This window comes from Asterias amurensis, chromosome 10 (assembly GCF_032118995.1).
Source record: "Asterias amurensis chromosome 10, ASM3211899v1".
Lineage (NCBI taxonomy): Eukaryota > Metazoa > Echinodermata > Asteroidea > Forcipulatida > Asteriidae > Asterias > Asterias amurensis.
In genome coordinates, this window is record NC_092657.1 from 6,379,795 (window position 1) to 6,404,950 (window position 25,156).

A 25,156-nucleotide genomic window follows, 5' to 3' on the forward strand; every position below is an offset into this window, starting at 1 on the left:
GCCCCCTTAAGTCAAGACTGCCCCCATAAACCTTACTTGGTAACGGGTAAATTGGAAGATAGTATAACACATGGATAAATCTAAAAAAGTGTTGACATGAAACTGATGATGAAATACACCAAAGTTGTCAGCAAGGGAACCTCTATCACATGAAGTAAAATTCAAACAGGCTAGAGTGCTCAGAACTACCCAAAAGAGCAAAAGAGTGAGAGCACAACGTGAAGCTTGTTGACTGGTCGCCATCATAGAAGCCATCATCTGAATACATTCAGACAAAGTTGGGTATACAAAAGAAAGCGTCGTTCCCGTCGAGAAAAAACAGTCTTCCGTATAACAGTTCAGACAAATTTGATAACTACATGAGTCAGTTAAGTCAAGACTGCCCCCTTAAGTCAAGACTGCCCCCTTAAAGGCAGTGGACACTATTGGTAATTACTCCAAATAATTATTAGCATAAACCTTACTTGGTAACGGGTAAATTGGAAGATAGTATAACACATGGATAAATCTGAAAAGTGTTGACATGAAACTGATGATGAAATACACCAAAGTTGTCAGCAAGGGAACCTCTATCACATGAAGTAAAATTCAAACAGGCTAGAGTGCTCAGAACTACCCAAAAGAGCAAACGAGTGAGAGCACAACGTGAAGCTTGTTGACTGGTCGCCATCATAGAAGCCATCATCTGAATACATTCAGACAAAGTTGGGTATACAAAAGAAAGTGTCGTTCCCGTCGAGAAAAACCAGTCTTCCGTATAACAGTTCAGACAAATTTGATAACTACATGAGTCAGTTAAGTCTCGTGCGCCCATAGCCTCATTTTGGGTTAGAATTATGACGTCATGCATAAATATTAAGAGAGGCGTATTAACAACATTACCAATGATGTATTCATCGAAGTAAACTGTATTCGTTTGTGTCGTTATTTTTATGCTACAAAAGGCTGGATGCACCAACTGGAAGACAGTATTAATGGTGATGGATGGATATCGGAATAGAACGGACGATATCACAGGACCAATGGCCCACGATTACTACGAGAAAAGGAGACTCAGCTCTTACAACCAAACGGAGCAAAAATACCGTCTGGAAACCTACACCAAGTTCACCGTCACACGGCATCCATTTGAACGTGCTCTATCAGCGTACGGAAACAAGTTCGCAAACATGAACGTTTACAGAGGTTATCCGCCCTACCAAAAACTTGCCAGGTCTATCATGAAGAAGTTCAGGAAAAATGCAACGCCCGTGCAGCTGAAGACTGGCGAGAATATTACGTGGGTTGAGTGGGTTTCGTACCTCACTAAATCTCGCCCGGAAGAGTTTGACGTGCACTGGATGGAGTACTTTCAACTATGTTCTCCGTGCAAAATAAACTACGACTACATTGGCAAATTGGACACCATTTCAGATGATTCTGAATACATTCAGACAAAGTTGGGTATACAAAAGAAAGTGTCGTTCCCGTCGAGAAAAACCAGTCTTCCGTATAACAGTTCAGACAAATTTGATAACTACATGAGTCAGTTAAGTCAAGACTGCCCCCTTAAGTCAAGACTGCCCCCATAAACCCTACTTGGTAACGGGTAAATTGGAAGATAGTATAACACATGGATAAATCTAAAAAAGTGTTGACATGAAACTGATGATGAAATACACCAACGTTGTCAGCAAGGGAACCTCTATCACATGAAGTAAAATTCAAACAGGCTAGAGTGCTCAGAACTACCCAAAAGAGCAAAAGAGTGAGAGCACAACGTGAAGCTTGTTGACTGGTCGCCATCATAGAAGCCATCATCTGAATACATTCAGACAAAGTTGGGTATACAAAAGAAAGTGTCGTTCCCGTCGAGAAAAAACAGTCTTCCGTATAACAGTTCAGACAAATTTGATAACTACATGAGTCAGTTAAGTCAAGACTGCCCCCTTAAGTCAAGACTGCCCCCATAAACCTTACTTGGTAACGGGTAAATTGGAAGATAGTATAACACATGGATAAATCTAAAAAAGTGTTGACATGAAACTGATGATGAAATACACCAAAGTTGTCAGCAAGGGAACCTCTATCACATGAAGTAAAATTCAAACAGGCTAGAGTGCTCAGAACTACCCAAAAGAGCAAAAGAGTGAGAGCACAACGTGAAGCTTGTTGACTGGTCGCCATCATAGAAGCCATCATCTGAATACATTCAGACAAAGTTGGGTATACAAAAGAAAGCGTCGTTCCCGTCGAGAAAAAACAGTCTTCCGTATAACAGTTCAGACAAATTTGATAACTACATGAGTCAGTTAAGTCAAGACTGCCCCCTTAAGTCAAGACTGCCCCCTTAAAGGCAGTGGACACTATTGGTAATTACTCCAAATAATTATTAGCATAAACCTTACTTGGTAACGGGTAAATTGGAAGATAGTATAACACATGGATAAATCTGAAAAGTGTTGACATGAAACTGATGATGAAATACACCAAAGTTGTCAGCAAGGGAACCTCTATCACATGAAGTAAAATTCAAACAGGCTAGAGTGCTCAGAACTACCCAAAAGAGCAAACGAGTGAGAGCACAACGTGAAGCTTGTTGACTGGTCGCCATCATAGAAGCCATCATCTGAATACATTCAGACAAAGTTGGGTATACAAAAGAAAGTGTCGTTCCCGTCGAGAAAAACCAGTCTTCCGTATAACAGTTCAGACAAATTTGATAACTACATGAGTCAGTTAAGTCTCGTGCGCCCATAGCCTCATTTTGGGTTAGAATTATGACGTCATGCATAAATATTAAGAGAGGCGTATTAACAACATTACCAATGATGTATTCATCGAAGTAAACTGTATTCGTTTGTGTCGTTATTTTTATGCTACAAAAGGCTGGATGCACCAACTGGAAGACAGTATTAATGGTGATGGATGGATATCGGAATAGAACGGACGATATCACAGGACCAATGGCCCACGATTACTACGAGAAAAGGAGACTCAGCTCTTACAACCAAACGGAGCAAAAATACCGTCTGGAAACCTACACCAAGTTCACCGTCACACGGCATCCATTTGAACGTGCTCTATCAGCGTACGGAAACAAGTTCGCAAACATGAACGTTTACAGAGGTTATCCGCCCTACCAAAAACTTGCCAGGTCTATCATGAAGAAGTTCAGGAAAAATGCAACGCCCGTGCAGCTGAAGACTGGCGAGAATATTACGTGGGTTGAGTGGGTTTCGTACCTCACTAAATCTCGCCCGGAAGAGTTTGACGTGCACTGGATGGAGTACTTTCAACTATGTTCTCCGTGCAAAATAAACTACGACTACATTGGCAAATTGGACACCATTTCAGATGATTCTGAATACATTCAGACAAAGTTGGGTATACAAAAGAAAGTGTCGTTCCCGTCGAGAAAAACCAGTCTTCCGTATAACAGTTCAGACAAATTTGATAACTACATGAGTCAGTTAAGTCAAGACTGCCCCCTTAAGTCAAGACTGCCCCCATAAACCTTACTTGGTAACGGGTAAATTGGAAGATAGTATAACACATGGATAAATCTAAAAAAGTGTTGACATGAAACTGATGATGAAATACACCAAAGTTGTCAGCAAGGGAACCTCTATCACATGAAGTAAAATTCAAACAGGCTAGAGTGCTCAGAACTACCCAAAAGAGCAAAAGAGTGAGAGCACAACGTGAAGCTTGTTGACTGGTCGCCATCATAGAAGCCATCATCTGAATACATTCAGACAAAGTTGGGTATACAAAAGAAAGTGTCGTTCCCGTCGAGAAAAAACAGTCTTCCGTATAACAGTTCAGACAAATTTGATAACTACATGAGTCAGTTAAGTCAAGACTGCCCCCTTAAGTCAAGACTGCCCCCATAAACCTTACTTGGTAACGGGTAAATTGGAAGATAGTATAACACATGGATAAATCTAAAAAAGTGTTGACATGAAACTGATGATGAAATACACCAAAGTTGTCAGCAAGGGAACCTCTATCACATGAAGTAAAATTCAAACAGGCTAGAGTGCTCAGAACTACCCAAAAGAGCAAAAGAGTGAGAGCACAACGTGAAGCTTGTTGACTGGTCGCCATCATAGAAGCCATCATCTGAATACATTCAGACAAAGTTGGGTATACAAAAGAAAGCGTCGTTCCCGTCGAGAAAAAACAGTCTTCCGTATAACAGTTCAGACAAATTTGATAACTACATGAGTCAGTTAAGTCAAGACTGCCCCCTTAAGTCAAGACTGCCCCCTTAAAGGCAGTGGACACTATTGGTAATTACTCCAAATAATTATTAGCATAAACCTTACTTGGTAACGGGTAAATTGGAAGATAGTATAACACATGGATAAATCTGAAAAGTGTTGACATGAAACTGATGATGAAATACACCAAAGTTGTCAGCAAGGGAACCTCTATCACATGAAGTAAAATTCAAACAGGCTAGAGTGCTCAGAACTACCCAAAAGAGCAAACGAGTGAGAGCACAACGTGAAGCTTGTTGACTGGTCGCCATCATAGAAGCCATCATCTGAATACATTCAGACAAAGTTGGGTATACAAAAGAAAGTGTCGTTCCCGTCGAGAAAAACCAGTCTTCCGTATAACAGTTCAGACAAATTTGATAACTACATGAGTCAGTTAAGTCTCGTGCGCCCATAGCCTCATTTTGGGTTAGAATTATGACGTCATGCATAAATATTAAGAGAGGCGTATTAACAACATTACCAATGATGTATTCATCGAAGTAAACTGTATTCGTTTGTGTCGTTATTTTTATGCTACAAAAGGCTGGATGCACCAACTGGAAGACAGTATTAATGGTGATGGATGGATATCGGAATAGAACGGACGATATCACAGGACCAATGGCCCACGATTACTACGAGAAAAGGAGACTCAGCTCTTACAACCAAACGGAGCAAAAATACCGTCTGGAAACCTACACCAAGTTCACCGTCACACGGCATCCATTTGAACGTGCTCTATCAGCGTACGGAAACAAGTTCGCAAACATGAACGTTTACAGAGGTTATCCGCCCTACCAAAAACTTGCCAGGTCTATCATGAAGAAGTTCAGGAAAAATGCAACGCCCGTGCAGCTGAAGACTGGCGAGAATATTACGTGGGTTGAGTGGGTTTCGTACCTCACTAAATCTCGCCCGGAAGAGTTTGACGTGCACTGGATGGAGTACTTTCAACTATGTTCTCCGTGCAAAATAAACTACGACTACATTGGCAAATTGGACACCATTTCAGATGATTCTGAATACATTCAGACAAAGTTGGGTATACAAAAGAAAGTGTCGTTCCCGTCGAGAAAAACCAGTCTTCCGTATAACAGTTCAGACAAATTTGATAACTACATGAGTCAGTTAAGTCAAGAACAACTTCGAAATCTTTGGGAGGTGTACAGGTTAGACTTTGAGCTGTTTGGGTACCCAAAACTAAATTTGTCTTAAAAACAGCGTGGGTCCAATTGTCAATACGCCGCATCTACCCTTCTTTGGGTGGACTGGAGATAACGCTAATTAATAAGGGAATCATTGTCTGGTGAAGTGTGTTGAATCGGTTTTCAACTAGTGGTTTAAACCCGCGCGGAGGCCTGGACTTGATTATTTTACCGACACGAAGTCGAGGTAAATTATCAAGAACCAGGCCTCGGCGGGTTTAAACCACTAGTTGAAAACCGATTCAACACACTTTGATTCCCATTCATAAATACCTTTTCGTTCCGTTCAAACAACACCTCGCGATGCCCTCTCGACCAATCAGAATAGATAAACTGTCTTAGGTATTTATGAATGGCTCTTCATTGTAACAGACGCGCTTGTTGAAGACTTTCTAAACACGTTTCACAATGAAACCAAACCAAACACACAAACAGACCCAAAAGTCGAAGTTTGTCTAATACTAATCACTCAAACAATGTACCTATAGGTTCGGGTTTGTGGAGTCCTGCCTCGTTGTTTTTGCTTTTGCCTTATATCAATAATTCCTCAGTGTAGTCAAGGTCGAAACAAGGGGCCAGAATGGGTTTATTTTATTGTGCCTAAAATGCAACAAAAGGGCCATCGCAATATTTGAATGCCCCCCTTAAAGGCAGTGGACACTTTTGGTATAATTACTCCAAATAACTATTAGCATAAAACCTTACTTGGTAACGGGTAATGGGAAGATAGTATAAAACATTGTGAGAAAAAGGCTCCCTCTGAAGTAACGTAATTTTAGAGAAAGAAGTATAAATTTTCCACGAATTTGATTTCGAGACCTCAGATTTCAGAATTTGAGGTCTCGAAATCAACGTTCTAAAAGCACATAACTTAGTGTGACAAGAATTTTTTTTCTTTCATTATTATCTCGCAACTTCGAAGACCAATTGAGCTCAAATTTTCACAGGTTTGTTAGTTTATGCATATGTTGAGATACACCGAGTGAGAAGACTAGTCTCTGACAATTACCAATAGTATCCACTGTCTTTAAGAGTGTCGACTTAAAGTTCAGGTTGCAACTGATTTCAGTCGCCACCACCATCGACCCTCTAACTGAAGATAACGATTGGTCTTTTGAAATTGATTTTACCAACAACCTTCTAATTGTTTGTAAATTATTTAACTTATCATAGGGTCCTCCTTGCTCTTCAGTTTTAGGTAATGTGTACCTAAATTTATATGGCTTCATAAAGGCTACTATTATAACAACACCACTACATTATAAATAAAGTCGGTAACCTTTACCGGTATATAAATTTACCGTGTCGTTCTCAAGCACATAACAGAAAATATTACTTCCATGCATTAATATTGTTGCTTAATTGCCAGTGGTAATTGTCATTTTGTTTCGTCTTGAGTTATGTACATTAATAACATAAATATTTTAAATAGTATACCATATTATGGTATAATGTTCATCTATTGGTGTTTTATCCATTCGAAATCAACATTGCATTAGAAATAAGCGCATCTTTCGAGAGATCTCTGCGAAAAGCTGCTCAAATTCGAGTGCGATTCGAGTGGATTGGTACTTTGGATTTTACATAATTGTAACCACTTGACACAAACAAATGAATGTTTACTGATTAAGGGAAGTATAATTAAGGGAATCAATGTGTGGTGAAGAGGCATCTAGTGGTTTAATCCCAACGAGGCCTGGTTCTTGATAATTTTACCGAAACAAAGTCGATGTAAATTATCAAGAACCAGGCCTCGGCGGGTTTAAACCACTTGTTGAAAACCGATTCAACACACTTTCAATCAATCAATCAATCAATAAAACAGTTATTTCCACATTCACATCACATGGAGGCATCATCCTAAAAGCCGAGGCTTGTGGCGGATGTGCCCGTTACAAGATTACAGAACAAAACAGGAATACAGCACTAAATAGACGAATAAATAAATACATCCACTATGGTAGATAACTACACAAAGGTGTAACCATGGTTACACAATGTAAATATAACTATGAAGCAGAACATGTATGTGAAGTAAACAAAGGGACAACAATTAAACAAACAATACATATTAGAAAACATAGACGAGTAAGTAGGTAGGTAAGTAAGTAACGGCTAAGCCAACTACCAGTATAAAATAGCAAATCGATCAATTATGTTGGGAATTTAGTAAAAACAGTTTTAGTCGGTATTTAAACGAGTTAATTGAGGGGCAATTAGTAATTGGTGGTAGAAGATTATTCCAGTTTTTTGGTCCAGTGAAAAAAAATTGTGTGTTGGGAAAGAGTTGATCTAAATAGGGGAACATGAATTTTAGCTGACGACCTAGTATTGTAATCATGTACTGTGCTGTTAAAAACAAAAAGATTGAGTAATGATTTAGGAAGTTGGTTGTTTACAAACTTATACATAAAACATCTTGCTGAAATACATTTATATTCATAAGAGACAATAGCTTATGTTTCTTAAACAAGGGAGTGGTGTGCTCGAGAAAGGGGGCCTTGCATACAATGCGAGTAGCCTTTTTTTGAAGGTTAATCAACTTATCCAGATTTGACTTGTATGTATTGGCCCAGATAATGTTACAATAAGAGAGGTACATGTATGAAAGAATAAGTGAATATAAAGTACGCAGAATGCTCGATGGGAGTGTATACTTCAATCTACTCATGATACCAATATTTTTTGATATTTTGTTTTCTAATTCTTTGATATGGATGTTCCATGAAAGACATTCGTCAATATAAACCCCAAGAAATTTTGTATTAGTCACTCGCTGTATGGGCTCATTATTAATTTTAACTTGACAATTACGTAAATTCAATTTCTTTTTACTTTTTGAAAAAGCCATAAATGTACATTTCTTCAAGTTGAGTGACAGTCTGTTTGCCTGGAGCCAAATTGATACTTTGTCTAATTCAACATTAAGTACATTGATAATAGTTTATACATGTCTGTTATCACTTGAGTAGATAATATTAGGATCGTCTGCGAAAAGGATAAAAGAGAGGACCGTTGAGGCATGACAAATATCATTTATGTACAAAGAAAACAACAATGGCCCAAGAAGGGAACCTTGTGGTACCCCACTAGTAATATTATTCAATGAAGAGGAGCAGCAGTCAATTTTAGTATATTGATTTCTGTTCGTAAGATAACTACAAAACCAATTTAGAGTAGTACCTCTTATGCCATAATAATTAAGCTTTTGAAGCAGAATATTGTGATTGATAGTGTCGAAGGCCTTAGACAAGTCTAGAAAGACACCGAGCGATATGCAGTTATTCTCAAACCCTTTAGTAATTTTATGGACCAGGTCTATTACAGCCATGTCAGTAGAATGATTACTTCTAAACCCGTATTGACCATTGTACAAAATATCAAATTTAGTTAAAAAAGAAGAAGTTCTCATGTAGACTATTTTTTCGAGAAGTTTGGAAAAACATGATAACACAGTTATTGGTCGGTAGTTAACGGTTTCACACTGGTCTCCAGCTTTTAATATGGGGGTCACTTTGGCCGTTTTCAGTTTATCGGGAAAAACACCCTTAGAAATGGACAAATTACAAACATGGCATAATGGCCGACTAATTTTGGAAATAACGGACTTAAAAACATCTGGGCTCAGGTCATCGTACCCAGCACTTTTACCGTTCTTAAATGATTTGGCAATATCACAAACCTCCTTTTGATCGGTAGGGTAGAAAAACATTGATTCAGTGTGATTACATTTTAAAAAAATCTCAAAATGACACATCTGTTTGTGGAATTGTACTATTCAGTGATGGGCCAATGTTAGTGAAGTAATTATTGAATTTATCAGCGACCTCATGGGGATCATTAACTTGTCTACCCTCGTGATTAAGCTTTGTGTCTGACTTACGACTACCGGTATTATTATTCAGAATGAGCTTAATAATCTTCCATATCTTCTTTACATCATGTTTTGCATGGTCAAATTTAGCTTTATAGTATTTAGACTTAGCTTCTTTTAACAGGGTGGTTAGTTTATTATACGGTAAGTTGTATACTTATGCTTATTCTGCTCAGTTGGTTTGTATATATTTTTTATAGTCTATGTTTATACTTGATAGATTTAATCGAACCAGTGGTCATCCATCTTTTAAGTTTACAAGTCGTTTTAGATTTTTCTTGTTGAACAGGAAAATTTGCATCATACATTGAGGTATACTTTGATTCCCATTCATAAATACCTTTTTGGTTAAAAGGCGTAATAAAGTAAGAAACTCTGTCAAACTTATCCTTTTCTGAGTGTTTGAGCTCTGGATGTTTCCACCTCCATGGTATGTTCAGCATATTATACGTGTTGAATGTACATGTACGATGTCCGTGTGTGTTTTCCGGTTCCGTTCGTGCGCATGCGCGTATAGTATTGGTGCACATTCGCTGGTTTTCCTTTCACACACAGCGCGGCCAAATCACCGACAGCGCCTGCATGGTCCGTAACAAGAAACGTCTTGCTTCAAGACTAGCGCGGACTACCGGTTATATACACTGGTCATTATCTACGGTTTAAACAACCCCATGTGACGCGCTTTCCACCAATAGGAATAGCAAAACTGTCTGAGGTATTTATGAATACTGTTTTAAAGGCAGTGGACACTATTGGTTATTACTCAAAATAATTATTATCATAAAACCTGTCTTGATTACGAGTAATGAGGAGAGGTTGATAGTAGATTATTTGCACCGCTGTGTTCGTTCTGGGCTCCGGTCTCTACAACTAAAACTAACTAGCACAACCCTGAATGGTGCATCAAGTTATCTCAACACACCACCATACCTGGATGGTCCTCTCTACGCCGATAAAATCAATCTTGTCAAAATGTCTGTGTGCCCGCTGGCACTTGCACTTACACTCATGTACCCACTCATGCGACACCCATGGGCCCGCAAGCAATCCACTGACCACCATGGACCCTTGATACCACCAAGAAACGTGCCATTGTTAACCTCTCAACGATTTTACAAAGAGTACCATTATGTCCCATACAAATGCACCCAAGCGCAAAAGGACAGGCCGCCATTGTGCCCGGCAAGTGAAACACATTTTCCCTCACATGGGTCTAAATGGTCGTAAATAAGAAAATTTAATTTTCCTTCCCGAAAGCATATACTATATATACTACCTTGGTCCTAAGCCATCGACACCCATCCAGTGGTTTCACCATTGCCGTCCACTCCAGATTTCCAAATGGTAATTCGGGCACGAGGAATAAATCTTTTTAAAACTTTGGGACCTTCCGCCCAAAACGTCCATCCGGTGGTTACCAGAATCGCGACTGACAAAGAGTCAGTCGCCCTCAACGCCCACAGCGGTGCAAATAGTATAAAACATTGTGAGGAACAGCTCCCTCTGAAGTGACGTAGTTTTTGAGAAAGACGTAATTTTCCACGAATTTGATTTCGAGACCTCAGATTTAGAATGTGATGTCTCGAAATCAACCACCTGAAAGCACACAACTTCGAGTGATCATGGGTGCGACACGGGTGTTTTTTCTTTCATTAATATCTCGCAACTTCGACGACCGATTGAGCTGAAATTATCACAGGTTTGTTATTTTATACATATGTTGAGAATCACAAACTGTGAAGACTAGTCTTTTACAATTACCGATAGTGTCCACTGTCTTTAAAACTTTTTTGTTCGTATGCAAGCATAACGCAATGTTTAAACTTAACCGGGAAACCTATTAATTCGACGAAACTAGATACAATTTAAAATTGACATACAATTCGTGATTATATGTGTCGAATGGAGTTCTATATTAAGTTGGAAACAAATTACATTCTTTGAACTGCTTATCAAAAAGTTAGATTTAAAGCGATTGGACACTTTCGGTAAACAGTATTGTCCAAAGGCCCACACTTCGTGTATCCCAACTTATATATAATAACAAACCTGTGAAAATTTAGGCTCAATCGGTCATCGAAGTCGGGATAAAATAAATGGAAAACCCACTCTTGTTTACGCACTCGTGTTTAAAGTAAATCTATAATTCTCGATATCGATAATTGATAATTGTTTTAATGTTTTCTCAAAAAGTAAAGCATTTCATGGAATAATATTTCAAGATAAGTCTTTCACCATTACCTTCTGAAAACCCTGTAAATTATTTGTAAATCTGTGAACTTTGAATTTGTTTTCTGTACCGAAAGTGTATAAGGGAAGGTACACGTTTGGTAATTACTCAAAACAAATATTAACTTAATACAAACTGACTTGGTAACAAGCATTGGAGAATTGTTGACAGTATAAAACATTATGGGAAACGACTCCCTCTGAAGTAACATAGGTTTTGAGAAAGAAGTAATGTTTCACTTAAATATTAAAAGAATTCTAGCCAGAAGTCTTTTATTTCTATCTGAAAGCACACACATTCGTCCAACAAGTGTGTTTTTTTCTTGCATAATTTCTCGCAACTTCGATGACCAATTGAGCCCAAATGTTGACAGGCTTGTTATTTTATGCTTATGATGGGATACACCTTATTTTTCTGAATGGAACAGAAGTACTCACTATCTGGTTTCCAGGGTCGGACCTTCTTATACAAAAATGAGAATATTAGAACAATAATAAGTGCTAATTATAACACCGCACGTGCAGAATACTTCATGTTATTTCAAAGCAACGATTAGAGATTTGCATTATAAATTGAACTTGAACTTCTAAAAACTGTACTTTAACACCATATTGAAATAGTAAAGATTATAACACCCCTCTCAAACATTCTGCCTTTTCATTGGTTTAAATCGCGTCACAAGACATGTCTTAGTTTTACTAGACGGCAGCCGTGTGATAGTGCATTGTGTGCCGTGTGATAGTGCATCACTTGCCGTGTGATAGTCCGACGACTATCAAACGGCGTGCAGTACCTAGACGTCTTTTTACCCACCTCGAACCCAATTGGTTGTGCATCTGTGTATCTGAAACGCGCGTACGATCGTTACGTGTATGAAATGACAAATAGTCTGTTGGGGTGTTATAATACAAATATTGACTGCTTTAACTTGTGCTATGGTTAAAACTACGACTCCCTCGGTGATCCCCGGGCCGTTCCATAGAAAGGAACCGAGGGAGTCGTAGTTTTAACCATAGCACTCGAAGCAGTCAATATTTAGTTTTAACCATAGCACTCGAAGCAGTCAATATTTGTATATTATAGCTTCATTACTTTGTTCTATTTACATACTCTGTCAGGGTCTAACGGTCTTCATATTTGAGCTCCGTCCATCCACATACAGTGAGTGAAACGCTTACTTTACCGACATCCTAACACTTCAAGTTTCATACAGCACGGGTAACCATTCGGTTCCCAGCTTACAGGGTCGATTTGCAAGTACTGGGCGTGTAACGCAGACGAGAACCAGTTGGTCACTTGGGTACTATCATCAGAATTACCAGAGAACTGTTGACAAAATGATACAGAAGCCATAAATCGTCTGAACAGGACTTGCATTGGTCGTTAGTGCAATTCGTATAGATTCTGGGCTGATTATATTCGCACTTTTGAGCACGTGGTTTAAGACACTAGACACTATTAGTAATTGTTAAAGACCGCATAAAATAACACACCTGTGAAAATTTGAGCTCAATTGTTCGTTGAAGTGGCGAGATAATAATGAAGGAAACACACCCTTGCCACACGAAGTTGTGTGCTTTCTGATACTTGATTTCGAGACCTCAAATTCTAATCATGAGGTCTCGAAATCATACTTTGTGGAAAATTACTTCTTTCTTGAAAACTACTTCACATCAGTAGGAGCCGTTTATCACACTGTTTTATACTACCAACCTCTTCCCATTACTCGTTACAGAAATAATCTATTTTGCTAACATTTATTTTGAGTAATTACCAATAGTGTCCACTGCCTTAAATGCGGTTGGTGGATCAAGAGCAGCAAAGCGTTTTGTTTTCCTTAATTATTAGTTAAGCCTATACTTTGAATTTCAAAATAGTTTTCCCTGGTTTAAACTAATATGCAGTTTCTATTTGATGACCATTTGGTCAGTACGAATACAAGTTTTAAATTATCTACCTTTTAGAACTGAGCTGACAAAACGATTTTTTGGGGGTGTGCGACATTGCACTCATCATCAAAAAGAGGGCGCTTGACTCGTTGATAGGTCAATGATTTGCGATAAGAAGACCAGTTTAGGTGTTCAAAAACACGTGATCCCTTAAAATTGCAACACATATCTTTGTGTCGAGTCGGTAGTCTCTAAAAAAAAATCCAAAGTCCATCAAAACTTTAAACGTTTGACAATCAAGACAAGCTTTGGTAGGGTTGAAACTGCAGACATTAAAGGCAGTGGACACTATTGGTAATTACTCAAAATAATTATTGGCATAAAACCTTTCTTGGTGACGAGTAATGGGGAGAGGTTGATGGTATAAAACATTGCGAGAAACGGCTCCATCTGAAGTGACATAGTTTTCGAGAAAGAAGTAATTTTCCATGAATTTGATTTCGAGACCTCAGATTTAGAACTTGAGGTCTCGAAATCAACCATCTAAACGCACCCAACTTCGTGTCACAAGTGTGTTTTTTCTTTCATTACTATCTCGCAAGTTCGATCACCGATTGAGCTCAAATTTTCACAGCTTTGTTATTTTATGCATATGTTGAGATACACCAACTGTGAAGGCTAGTCTTTGGCAATTACCAATAGTGTCCACTGCCTTTAATCGGTAGTACTAAGAGAAGGTGTGGATGTTGGTTTCGTGTGAAACGTTTTTGCGCCCGTTGCCCTCTATGTTATAGGACTCTTCCTCTGTGCCGTAGGAAAGTCGTATTGTACCAGAAAGCTGAACTGTTTAAAGAACATTACAGAATTGGTGTTCGCTAACAAAACAGTTGCTGGCAGTGGAAGCACTTTATGTTATTCACCATATACTTCAACAGACACCGCTGTCGAAGTTTGAGATCGATCGGCCATTTTGGGTCACGAGAGAAATGTGAAAAACTGATTAAAAATACTATTTTGCATAGCATCGAGGGGACAAAAAAACACAAACAAATAGGGGAAACGCTCACTTAGCGATAGGCTTAATGAGCGATGAACAGCAAACGCGAAGTTAGATTACTCATTTCTCATCAAGTATGACATTTCAGACATTAATATTTCAAGGGATGTTTTCAACTATCATCATCAAAAGACCGGGTAAGTTTTACGTAATTAATCTGTGATCTTCACGATTTTTGTTTCTTACTAATTCTGTAGCGGAGTCGGGATAACAACGGTGGTGAAGAAGTGACGTATAATCTGTCGTCTAGAGTACTAGAGTATTATACTAAAATTAGTATTGCCCATTTCAATGTACTTACCAGTTGCATATTTCCACCTGAAGTTGTCACGTATGTCAAGGAGGATGAAATGTCACCGTACTTAATATAGAAGGTTTTCACATAGAAATCTTCGTTGACCCATCCCTGTGTAATCAGACCAGTAATGTACACTTTAGCATTGAAGTTGACTCGCATCCATGGAGTCGAGTCTGAAACGCCTCCACACCAAATACCTTGATAATGAAAGATGGGAACACCCACGAGGTGAATACAAACCAATGCTTGTGTTTTGCCTAAACATTAAGCTGAATAAAAACATTTGCAATGAATACAATCAATGGAGCCGGAATTTTTTTTTCGATAGTTCCCATCCACTACCCTTTAATTAAGGGAATAAAAGGGCAGTGACGAGGTCCAAAAACAGCCGTTTTAAACCGGCAGGGCCGAAGTCGAGGGCCTTTTTCGCAGGGTTTTCATCGGTCGTTTAAGAACGAGCCACTACTCGTTTATTCCCATACACAAACTCCATTTTGGTTAAAATGCGTAATAAAGTATGCAACTCTTACTGAAAACATAATATCTGTATTTTGACGTCCGAGCTCTATACGTGTGTGTTTTTTTTTTTTTGTTTTTTTTCTTTTGAGACAGTTTTCGGATTTGCACTCGTGTGCGTAGTATATAATGCTATATCGTATCCATGGCTAATGGCGCGGCAATATCAATCACCACAGGGAACAAGGTTGTGTGTTGACCTGCACAATGCCATCCGAAAACAACCGGTTATAAACAGAGCTCCAGCTGGTCATTATCAACCGTTTAAATACCCCCACGTGACGAGCTCTCCAACAGAAGGAAAAGCGAAACAGCACTGTCTGGGGGTATTTATGAATATGAAATTAAGGTAAAACTTTTACAAGCTTAAAGGCATTGGACACTATTGGTAATTACTCAAAACAACTACCAGCATAAAACTTCACTTGGTAACGAGTAATGCTACTCTCACACTAGGGAAAATATGCTAGCGAATGGGCTTTCGAATGGAATTATTTGACAATCGCTCAAACTTCGCAACATATGCCGTGTTTTGTAAGCGTTGGTAACAATTTCGGAACGTTCAATAGTCATTCTCCACCTCTTTTCGAAGATCACTCAATCAAAATGTGGCGAATATTCTTGCGATTATGAATAAATTCTTGCGAATAAAAATGATTACATTCGCGGTAAATTCGCCAAACAATTGCGAATGGATGGTGACAATTTTCATCTTGGTCACCTATCGGTCGTCCCTCGACCTCTCCTTAACAATATATGACGAATGCTGACCAACGCTTGACAATGCTAGCCAATGCCTTACAAATTGACAACGAACGTTTCCCGGATCCCTTTTGTTAATGTCCTCGGTTCTCAATAGTAGACGTGCTCTCACGCACAAACACTATCATACCCCCACCCCTCCGCTCTTCCCCTCTCACTCGCTCTCCAACTCTCTTTCATTATTCTTCTCTGTCACACAACATTGCGCCTCTTTCACAATCATTCCATTTTCGATGTTTGTTTTTGCCCTATGTTGAAACAATTCAAAAAATGTACCTGGGTTGTTAAGCCTTGCTCCACTGGCTACATAGGCACTCAAAATTGACGATGCAATTATATCGCCATCAAGAATGTATCCACTCGCCATACCGAGAGGTATCTCGACTTCTTTTGGACAAACTGCGAGAAAATGAAAATAAAAAATAAAATAAAACATAATAAGTGTATGAGAAAAAGGTTGTTTGTATGTTTCCTGATAACAACATGCACGTTAGGTATGTTTGGAACTATTTATGTTACGTCACTCTATTGTTTTGAGTGCAGATTATTTTAAAGGATTTGGGTACTTTTTCAAAATGTACATAGATTTACATTAAACTTACAGGGTGTGAAGATAATGATAGTGGAAAGCTTCACTTCAAATATTACTTACTGAGGTGCTGTAGTTTTTGAGAAATGAGTAAAACAATGTCATGAAAATACGTTTGTAAATGAATAAAATAATTTTCGTCTCATGAGTCGAAAATTAATTTCATGACATTGTTTTAATCATTTCCCAAAAACTACAGCACCTCAGCACGTAGGTTTTTCAGGGAAGCTTTCTACTATCATTATCTTCAAACTGTGTAAGTTAAGTGTAAATCTGTGGACATTGTGTTTTTTTGTCCTACAAAAGTTATATAGACCCTTTAACGAATCTACACTTAACTGTAGATTCGTAACGAATCTACACTTAAATGTAGATTCGAAACATAATCTACATTTGAGTGTACGTTACAAAAGCTCAACGTGAAAAATACTGTCTTTCCAAACTGAAAGACAAGATGAAGTACAACAAAACATTGCCTGGCTGAATAAAAACTGTTTTCCAGTTTAGAAAAATCACTTGACTAACACAATTTGTTGTTAGCTGCGCAACTGACGCCGTACTCGATACTGCTAATAATAATAATAATAATAATAATAATAATAATAATAATAATAATAATAATAATAATAATAATAATAATAATAATAATAATAATAATAATAATAATAATAATAATAATAATAATAATAATAATAATAATAATAATAATAATAATAATACTAATAATAATAATAATAATAATAATAATAATAATAATAATAATAATAATAATAATAATAATAATAATAATAATAATAATAATAATAATAATAATAATAATAATAATAATAATAATAATAATAATAATAATAATAATAATAATAACAACAACAATAATAATAATAATAATAATAATAATAATAATAATAATAATAATAATAATAATAATAATAATAATAATAATAATAATAATAATAATAATAATAATAATAATAATAATAATAATAATAATAATAATAATAATAATAATAATAATAATAATAATAATAATAATAATAATAATAATAATAATAATAATAATAATAATAATAATAATAATAATAATAATAATAATAATAATAATAATAATAATAATAATAATAATAATAATAATAATAATTTGACATAGCTGTGCCAGGTGATATAAGGGTAGCTTCGAAGGAGATGGAAAAGATCGAGAAGTACCAGGACCTGGCTAGGGAACTTCGTAAGATTTGGCAGGTAAAGGTAAAAGTAGTCCCCGTGGTGGTTGGAGCACTTGGCACCATTCCCAAAGCACTGGGGAAACATCTAGATGAAATAGGGACAAATGTGAGGGTAGATCTGTTACAGAAGGCAGCGCTTTTGGGAACAGCGAGGATCCTGAGAAAGACTCTTGAGATCTAAGGCTACGGGACGTAGCCCGACTCGAGGAGTTACCGGCACAAAGGAAAATAACATCTTTCTTTTGCATGCTGTGTTAACACGTGGCATGTGATGATGAATGGACCAATGAGAACTTGACTCTTGGTCATGAATATGTATGAGGTATAGTAATAAGTAATAATATTTGAACAAAACAAAACAAAATCACAGCACTAAACGTTTACACTTTATTGTTTTGTTCATACGGAAATTAATACAATGCACATTAGCTATGTGTAAAGTATGTCGTATAACGATTCCACTCACATGGTTTGTAGATTTTGTAATTCCATGAAAGCCATGCCTTCTAGTGTCTTGATTGGATTATTGGAGATATCCCTTTACAAAGAAACAAATAACAATAATGAAACAATGGAGAAATGTTTACACAATGGCACAAACAGGTCAGAGTTCATTATGGGGGTGATGAGCAGTGTGCCCGTAAAGCGAATACAGATCAGACCACTCCACTCTCCGTTTGGTTTGACTGCATCGAGTTCAACCGACTAAATTAATGTGACTAAGGTCACCGTGAGAAATACTTACAGATATATGAGGTTGGAGAGACCAGCAAAAGCTCTTGGGAGCACACGATAAATGTCATTTCCAGACAGGGATCTAACAAATAAAAATAAAAACAATAATAATAATAATAATAATAATAATAATAATAATAATAATAATAATAATAATAATAATAATAATAATAATAATAATAATAATAATAATAATAATAATAATAATAATAATAATAATAATAATAATAATAATAATAATAATAATAATAATAATAATAATAATAATAATGATAATGATGATGATGATGATGATGATGATGATGATGATGATGATGATGATGATGATGATGATGATGATGATGATGATGATGATGATGATGATGATGATGATGATGATGATGATGATGATGATGATGATGATGATGATGATGATGATGATGATGATGATGATGATGATGATGATGATGATGATGATGATGATGATAATAATAATAATAATAATAATAATAATAATAATAATAATAATAATAATAATAATAATAATAATAATAATAATAATAAAAATAACAATAATAATAATACTTCTAATGCGCACATATCCACCCTGCTGGGTGTTCAAGGCTGGGTGTTGCAAGCACTAAAGAATGCCTCTTCATGTAGTGAAATGTTTATAAAATTTAATGTGACCAACCGTCATTGTGAACGTATTCAAATTAGATAGACTAATGTTGTTGCTAATGAGAAACCCAATTCAATGAAACTGTTACAAACCAATGAAGGAAATAGTTGAAGTCAGAGAATAGACTCTAAAGTATAGATTCGTGACTACAATGTACTCGCCTTCGGCTCGTACATTCTATTCACGAATCTACACTTTATCGTCCATTCTCCTTAACTCATTCTTGTTAAGCGTGGGTGAAGAAAAATGTATTGTTTGTGTTGTTTATTTGTCAACTTAAACAGGTACTTGAACGAACTTGTTTTTGACGGGAATGCTCTTGTCTATAACGTATTTGTTTATCATTTAAATGTAATTATGATATTTGTACACTAAATTCTGAATTTATCGTAATTATCGATTACAAAATCAGGGCCCAGTTTCATGAAGCCCGTAAGCACAACGATTTGCTTAGCATGAAGTTTCTTCCTTGATACAAACGTAATTTTCAACCAAATTTCCATTTGTTGCATATTGCTTGTTACTGGTATTCAGCTGTCGTTTGCTTATCCCGAGTATCACATGGAAATTTGCTTGGTAATCCTGTTTTTATCAAGGGGGAACTTTTATGCAAAGTAAATTAGTTTTTGTGTGTGCTTACAGGCTTTATGAAATTGGGCCCAGGCCGAAACCGAAATGTTTTGAAAAACTAAAAACCCTTCTGCCGTTGACGGCGTGCGTCAAAATGAAAATGCTTTAACTTCATGCTTGGGAGTTTTCTTTGATATACTTCCACGATGCAACAAAGCGGCTATACGAACTGGAGCTCCCAACTATGACGTAACAGGAGTTATGACGAACAGGACGCTGGACAAGGGTTTTCGAAATTATTATTTTTTTTTTTTACACAATTGTAATCAATTTTTAGTCATATGACTCGATTTTATTATTAATTGAAAACATTTCAAATGAAATTCAGCAAAGATTATGATATGCCTTGTTCGCTGAAGTATGTCTTTCACAAAACTAAACCGGGTGCGTTCGATTACATTCTCTGTGTCGACCCTGTGGTGCTCACTTAGTGAGCCCCTGACAAGAGCTAACCGAACATTCACTCACCCTCTCGTGGTGATGTCATGCACCTGGGGCCAGCCCCAAGTGACCCACTCCAGAAGCAGGGCACTTGGTGCTGACCCGGGTGAGCCCCTGGAATGACGTCAAAGCTATTCTAACGTACCGGGGCAGACCGGGGTCGACCCAGGGAAGCTAAATGAACGCACTGTTTACTTGATGAGCAGGTGTCACCTTTGTAGTCGCCAGTACATGTGCAGGTAAAGCTATTAACAAAGTCAGTGCACTTGCCGTCGTTCAGACATGGATTGGGGCTACAGTCATCGACATCTATGGAATAGCAACAAAACACAAATGGCAAAACAATCAAATCGAAGAACAAGTCCGAGAATGAATCAAATCTAAGTCACCTGATTAAAAAATGACTCCTTCTTAGAAGTTTTAAGACACAGTGGAGTGGACACTATTGGTAATTGTCAAATACTAGTCTTCTTATGTGTATCTCAACATATGCACAAATTAGCAAACCTCTGAAAATTTTGAACTTAATTGGTCGTCGAAGTTGCAAGATATTAATGGAAGAAAAACACCCTTGTAACACAAAGTTGTGTGCTTTCAGATGGTTGATTTCGGGACCTCAAAATCTAATTATAAGGTCTCGAAATCAAATCCGTTGAAAATTACTTCTTTCTCGAAAACTACGTTACTTCAGAGGGAGCCGTTTCTCACTATATTGTTTATACTACCAACAACTATACATTGCTTGCTACCAAAGTAAGCGTTTATGCTACGAATTATTTTGAGTAATCGTCAATAGGGTCCATGCAGTGCTTTGATGCTACTCTCATACTTGGGCGAATATTCTTGCGAATTATTATGAATATTTGAAATTCGCGATGAATTCGCCCAAAAGTGACGATGCTTACGCATACCAACAGTACCAATAGCTTATACCAGTGCTTACGAAAATCGATGGCGAATTACCGTCTTCACAATCTTCGCTGAAATTTAGGAAGCGCTTCGTGTTGCCCCTCTCACAGAGTGGCGAATGTTCTTGCCAACATGAATATTTGAACTGCGTGTAGAATTCGTCCAAAATGGCGGTTGGATAGTGAATATTTTCATATCGGTCTCACCCCTCGATCGTCCTCGGTCGCCCCTCTTCTCACCAATATCTTACAAATATATTACGAATACTTACCAACGCTTGCCAATACATTTATACGAACGTTGCAAACGCTTACGAACGCTTTACCAACGTTACCAATGCTTACGAAAATCACGCCGAATGACCGTCTTCGCAACATTCGCTGAAATTAACAAACCGGTTTGTAAATTTAGCTTTCTTCGTATAAGGAGGTGGGAAATAATTTGAGAACGTTCCGAATTTGTTACCAACGCTTACGAAGACACGGCGAAGCTGCGACGTTTGAGATTGTCAAATATTATGTCCTTCCGATAGCATATTCGCTAACATTATGCTACTCTCACACTAGGGAGAATATGCTAGCGAATGTGCTTACGAACAAAAATATTTAACAATCGCTAAAACTTCGCCACATTCGCCACAAACTCACTACGTTCACAAGTTATTCTCCACCTCCTTACGAAGATCGGTCACTTTATGCTGCTCTCACACGGCGAAAAAAAAACTAGCGAATATGCTTTCGGAAGGAAATATTCGGCAATCGCTCAAAGTTCGCAACATCCGCAGTGTCTTCGTAAGCGTTGGTATAACAAATTCGGGAATTTCACAATTTACAAACCGGTTGGTAAATATCAGCGAATGTTGCGAAGACGGTCATTCGGCGTGATCTTCGTAAGCATTGGTATTGTTGGTAAAGCGTCGTAAGCGTTTGCAACGTTCGTAAAGGCATTGGTAAGCGTTGGTAAGCATTCGTAAGACATTCGTAAGATATTGGTAAAGAGAGGGCCGACCGAGGACGATCGAGGGTTGAGACCGATAAGAAAATATTCACTATCCAACCGCCTTTTTGGACAAATTCAACGCGAAATTCAAATTTTCATGTACGCAAGAACATTCGCCACTCTGTGAGAGCGGCAATACGAAGCGCTTCCGTACATTCAGCGAATGTTGTGAAGACGGTAATTCGCCATCGATTTGCGTAAGCATTTGGTAAGCCATTGGTACTGTTGGTAAAGAGTGCGTATTATGCGTAAGATATTGGTAAGGAGAGGTTTAAAGACGACCGAGAACATAATATTCACTGTCAAATCGCAACTTTTGGGCGAACTCATCGCGAATTTCAAACATTCATATTCGCAAGATATTCGCCCAAATGTGAGATTAGCATTAAGGAGGTGGGAATAATTTGTAAACGTTCCGAATTGTAACCAACGCTTACGAAAACACGGTGAAATATGCGATTTTTGAGCGATTGTCAAGTATTCCCTTCCGTTAGCATATTCGCTAGCATATTCCCCGCGAGAGAGCAACATAAATTGACCGATCTTCGTAAGGAGGTGGATAATGACTTGTGAACGTATAATTTGTTATACCAATGCTATATGAAGACACGGCGAACGTTGCGAAGTTTCAGCGATTGTTAAATATTTCCGTTCGTAAGAACATTCGCTATTATATTCTCCCCAGTGTGAGAGTAGCATTAATCATAAACACGCAAACATATCAATTCCGGCGAAACTTCAAAATCGTTCCAAGGTACAAAACGGAATCGACAGAATAGAAAAAAAACGAAGGTGCTAGTCAACATACATTTAGTTTACTCAGTGGTGTGACAGCAACAAAAAAGTACACACATTTTGTATTTTTATCATGATAAGAGATTACGCAATAATTATTATGTGCACATACATCAGTAGCTAAACATACCTCCTTTACTTTCGTTCGGGCATCTGCTTTGAAGTTTCTCCATTGCTGATTTCACCCAGTAGTATTTGTTATAAGGCTGACCGGGATCCGGCTTGGGTACTGGACCGTTGTAAGACGACATCTTACGGCTCTCAACGATGCAAATGTTCGCTGAAATACAAAGTACATGAAAACGGAAAACAGTCATTACACTAAAATGACATCGTAACTTTTCACGCGTTAAGAACAAGAGTTAAGGCTTTTTTTCTTTTTGTATTTTTCGAAATTTACAAAAGACACAGACACATTATCAAAAGCAATAACTAAAAATCGAAAGGAGTAGAGAAGCAAAAACCTAAAAACAAATAAACATTTGCCACTCAACGCATATGTGTTTAATCCATGAGATGTTTTCGTCGATATGATCTACTAAGAATGTAGCACTCCTCACTTGTTACAGAGTGGTACAATTTAAAGACACTGTGGACACTCTTGATAACTGTCAAAGACCAGTCTTCTAACTTGTTGGTGTATCTCAACATATGCATAAAATAACAAACCTTTGAACATTTGAGCTCAATTGGTCGTCGAAGTTGCGAGATATTAAACATAATGAAAGAAAAACAAAAACACCCTTGCCACAGGAAGCTGCGTGCTTTCAGATGTTTGATTTCGAGACCTCAAATTTTAAACCTGGGGTCTCAAAATCAAATTCGTGGAAAATAACTTTTCTCGAAAACTACATCACTTCAGAGGGAGCCGTTTCTCACATTGTGTTGTACTATCAACAGCTCCCCATTACTCGTCACTGTGTAGGGTTTTATGCTTATAATTATTTTGAGTAACTACCGATAGTGCTCTGCCTTTTGCCTCACATGTCTGTTTCTTTGTACATGTCTGGTTTCTTTAGCTTCCCTGGGTCTCCTCGCGGTGCTCACTCGGGTTAGCCCCTGAAAAGAGCTAAACGAACGACCACTCACCGCTCTCGTGGTGACCTCATGCACCCGGGGCCAGCTCAAAAGCGACCCACTTCACAAGCAGGGCACTGGGAGCCCGGGTGTGCCCATGGGATGACGTCAAAGCTATTCGAACGCACCTGGGGAAGTCCGGGGTCGACCCAGGGAAGCTAAACGAACGCACCCATGTCTACCCGCTCCGCAGCGTTTCATTGTTACCTTTCAGCTTTTTTATTTCATAGGTATACCTTGGTTGAGCTTGTTGGTTATGATAGACCAGAGTTAATGCCTCGTGTATCGGTGCCGAAGACCAATACTTAAGTTTGTACATGCCTGATATTTCACTGCTAAGTGCATGTATGAATGAGCTACCAAATTACCTCAGAACCTGAGGCTGTGATATTTAGAAAGTATTATTTTTTGGCACAAAGTATAAAGTTTCAAAATACGAACAATCCCGATTCGGTTCTGGAAAGAGCACTGTTTGAGTGGGTTCAAGTCTAAAGATACAAAATTAGTATGCGTACTATTGGCTGTATAGGCTTTTTGGTCTAGGTTGGCTCACTCTTTAAACGTTTAAGTCAAAACAACACTCATTAGTTATACGAGACGTGACTTTTACATGTCTCATACTGCTATAAATTAGTGTTGTTTTGGCAAATAAACGTGTACAGTGTTGTTCAAAGAGCTTGCTCCGCGTGCGGCTTCCGCATCCAACCAGACGTGTCTTAAAGTGGTCATCAACTTCGTGTTAAGTGCGTTTCACGGGTTAGCGGTGAATTTTGCCTTCTGCGCGTGCATACCTAACGTTACTAGGCATTCTGCTCTTACAAGGCTAGCGCAGAAATTCGGCGCTTGCACGTAAGCGGGGAATCGTGATCGTAAGCGCAGAATTCGGCGGTAAGCAGAACCATTAAATTGGGCCCTGTTGGTGAGGATCTTTTGGCGTGTGGTAACTGGCTTAGTACAGGGGGCTCAAATACATTTTACGGTGGGGTCGAGGGGCCGGCTGTGCGGCCCTTGGGGTGGTG

At 37.9% G+C, this 25,156-nt stretch overlaps 4 protein-coding genes across 4 annotated transcripts; 3 read left to right on the forward strand and 1 right to left on the reverse strand.

Annotated features, from left to right (window-relative positions):
• Positions 1-854: 854 nt before the first annotated feature.
• On the forward strand, positions 855-1,571 carry LOC139943452 (carbohydrate sulfotransferase 8-like). Its single transcript, XM_071940262.1, has one exon. The coding sequence runs from the start codon at positions 933-935 to the stop codon at positions 1,569-1,571; it is 639 nt and encodes a 212-aa protein (XP_071796363.1). The 5' UTR covers positions 855-932.
• Positions 1,572-2,777: 1,206 nt separating this feature from the next.
• On the forward strand, positions 2,778-3,494 carry LOC139943453 (carbohydrate sulfotransferase 8-like). Its single transcript, XM_071940263.1, has one exon. The coding sequence runs from the start codon at positions 2,856-2,858 to the stop codon at positions 3,492-3,494; it is 639 nt and encodes a 212-aa protein (XP_071796364.1). The 5' UTR covers positions 2,778-2,855.
• Positions 3,495-4,700: 1,206 nt separating this feature from the next.
• LOC139943278 (carbohydrate sulfotransferase 11-like) lies at positions 4,701-5,543 on the forward strand. Its single transcript, XM_071940100.1, has one exon. The coding sequence runs from the start codon at positions 4,779-4,781 to the stop codon at positions 5,460-5,462; it is 684 nt and encodes a 227-aa protein (XP_071796201.1). The 5' UTR covers positions 4,701-4,778; the 3' UTR covers positions 5,463-5,543.
• Positions 5,544-12,735: 7,192 nt separating this feature from the next.
• LOC139943454 (EGF-like repeat and discoidin I-like domain-containing protein 3) lies at positions 12,736-24,313 on the reverse strand. The gene is made up of 6 exons (XM_071940265.1): positions 24,310-24,313; positions 23,191-23,340; positions 20,553-20,666; positions 16,355-16,477; positions 14,804-14,997; positions 12,736-12,882 (listed from the first exon to the last, which is right to left on the reverse strand). The coding sequence occupies exons 1-6, from the start codon at positions 24,311-24,313 to the stop codon at positions 12,736-12,738; spliced, it is 732 nt and encodes a 243-aa protein (XP_071796366.1).
• Positions 24,314-25,156: the final 843 nt, after the last annotated feature.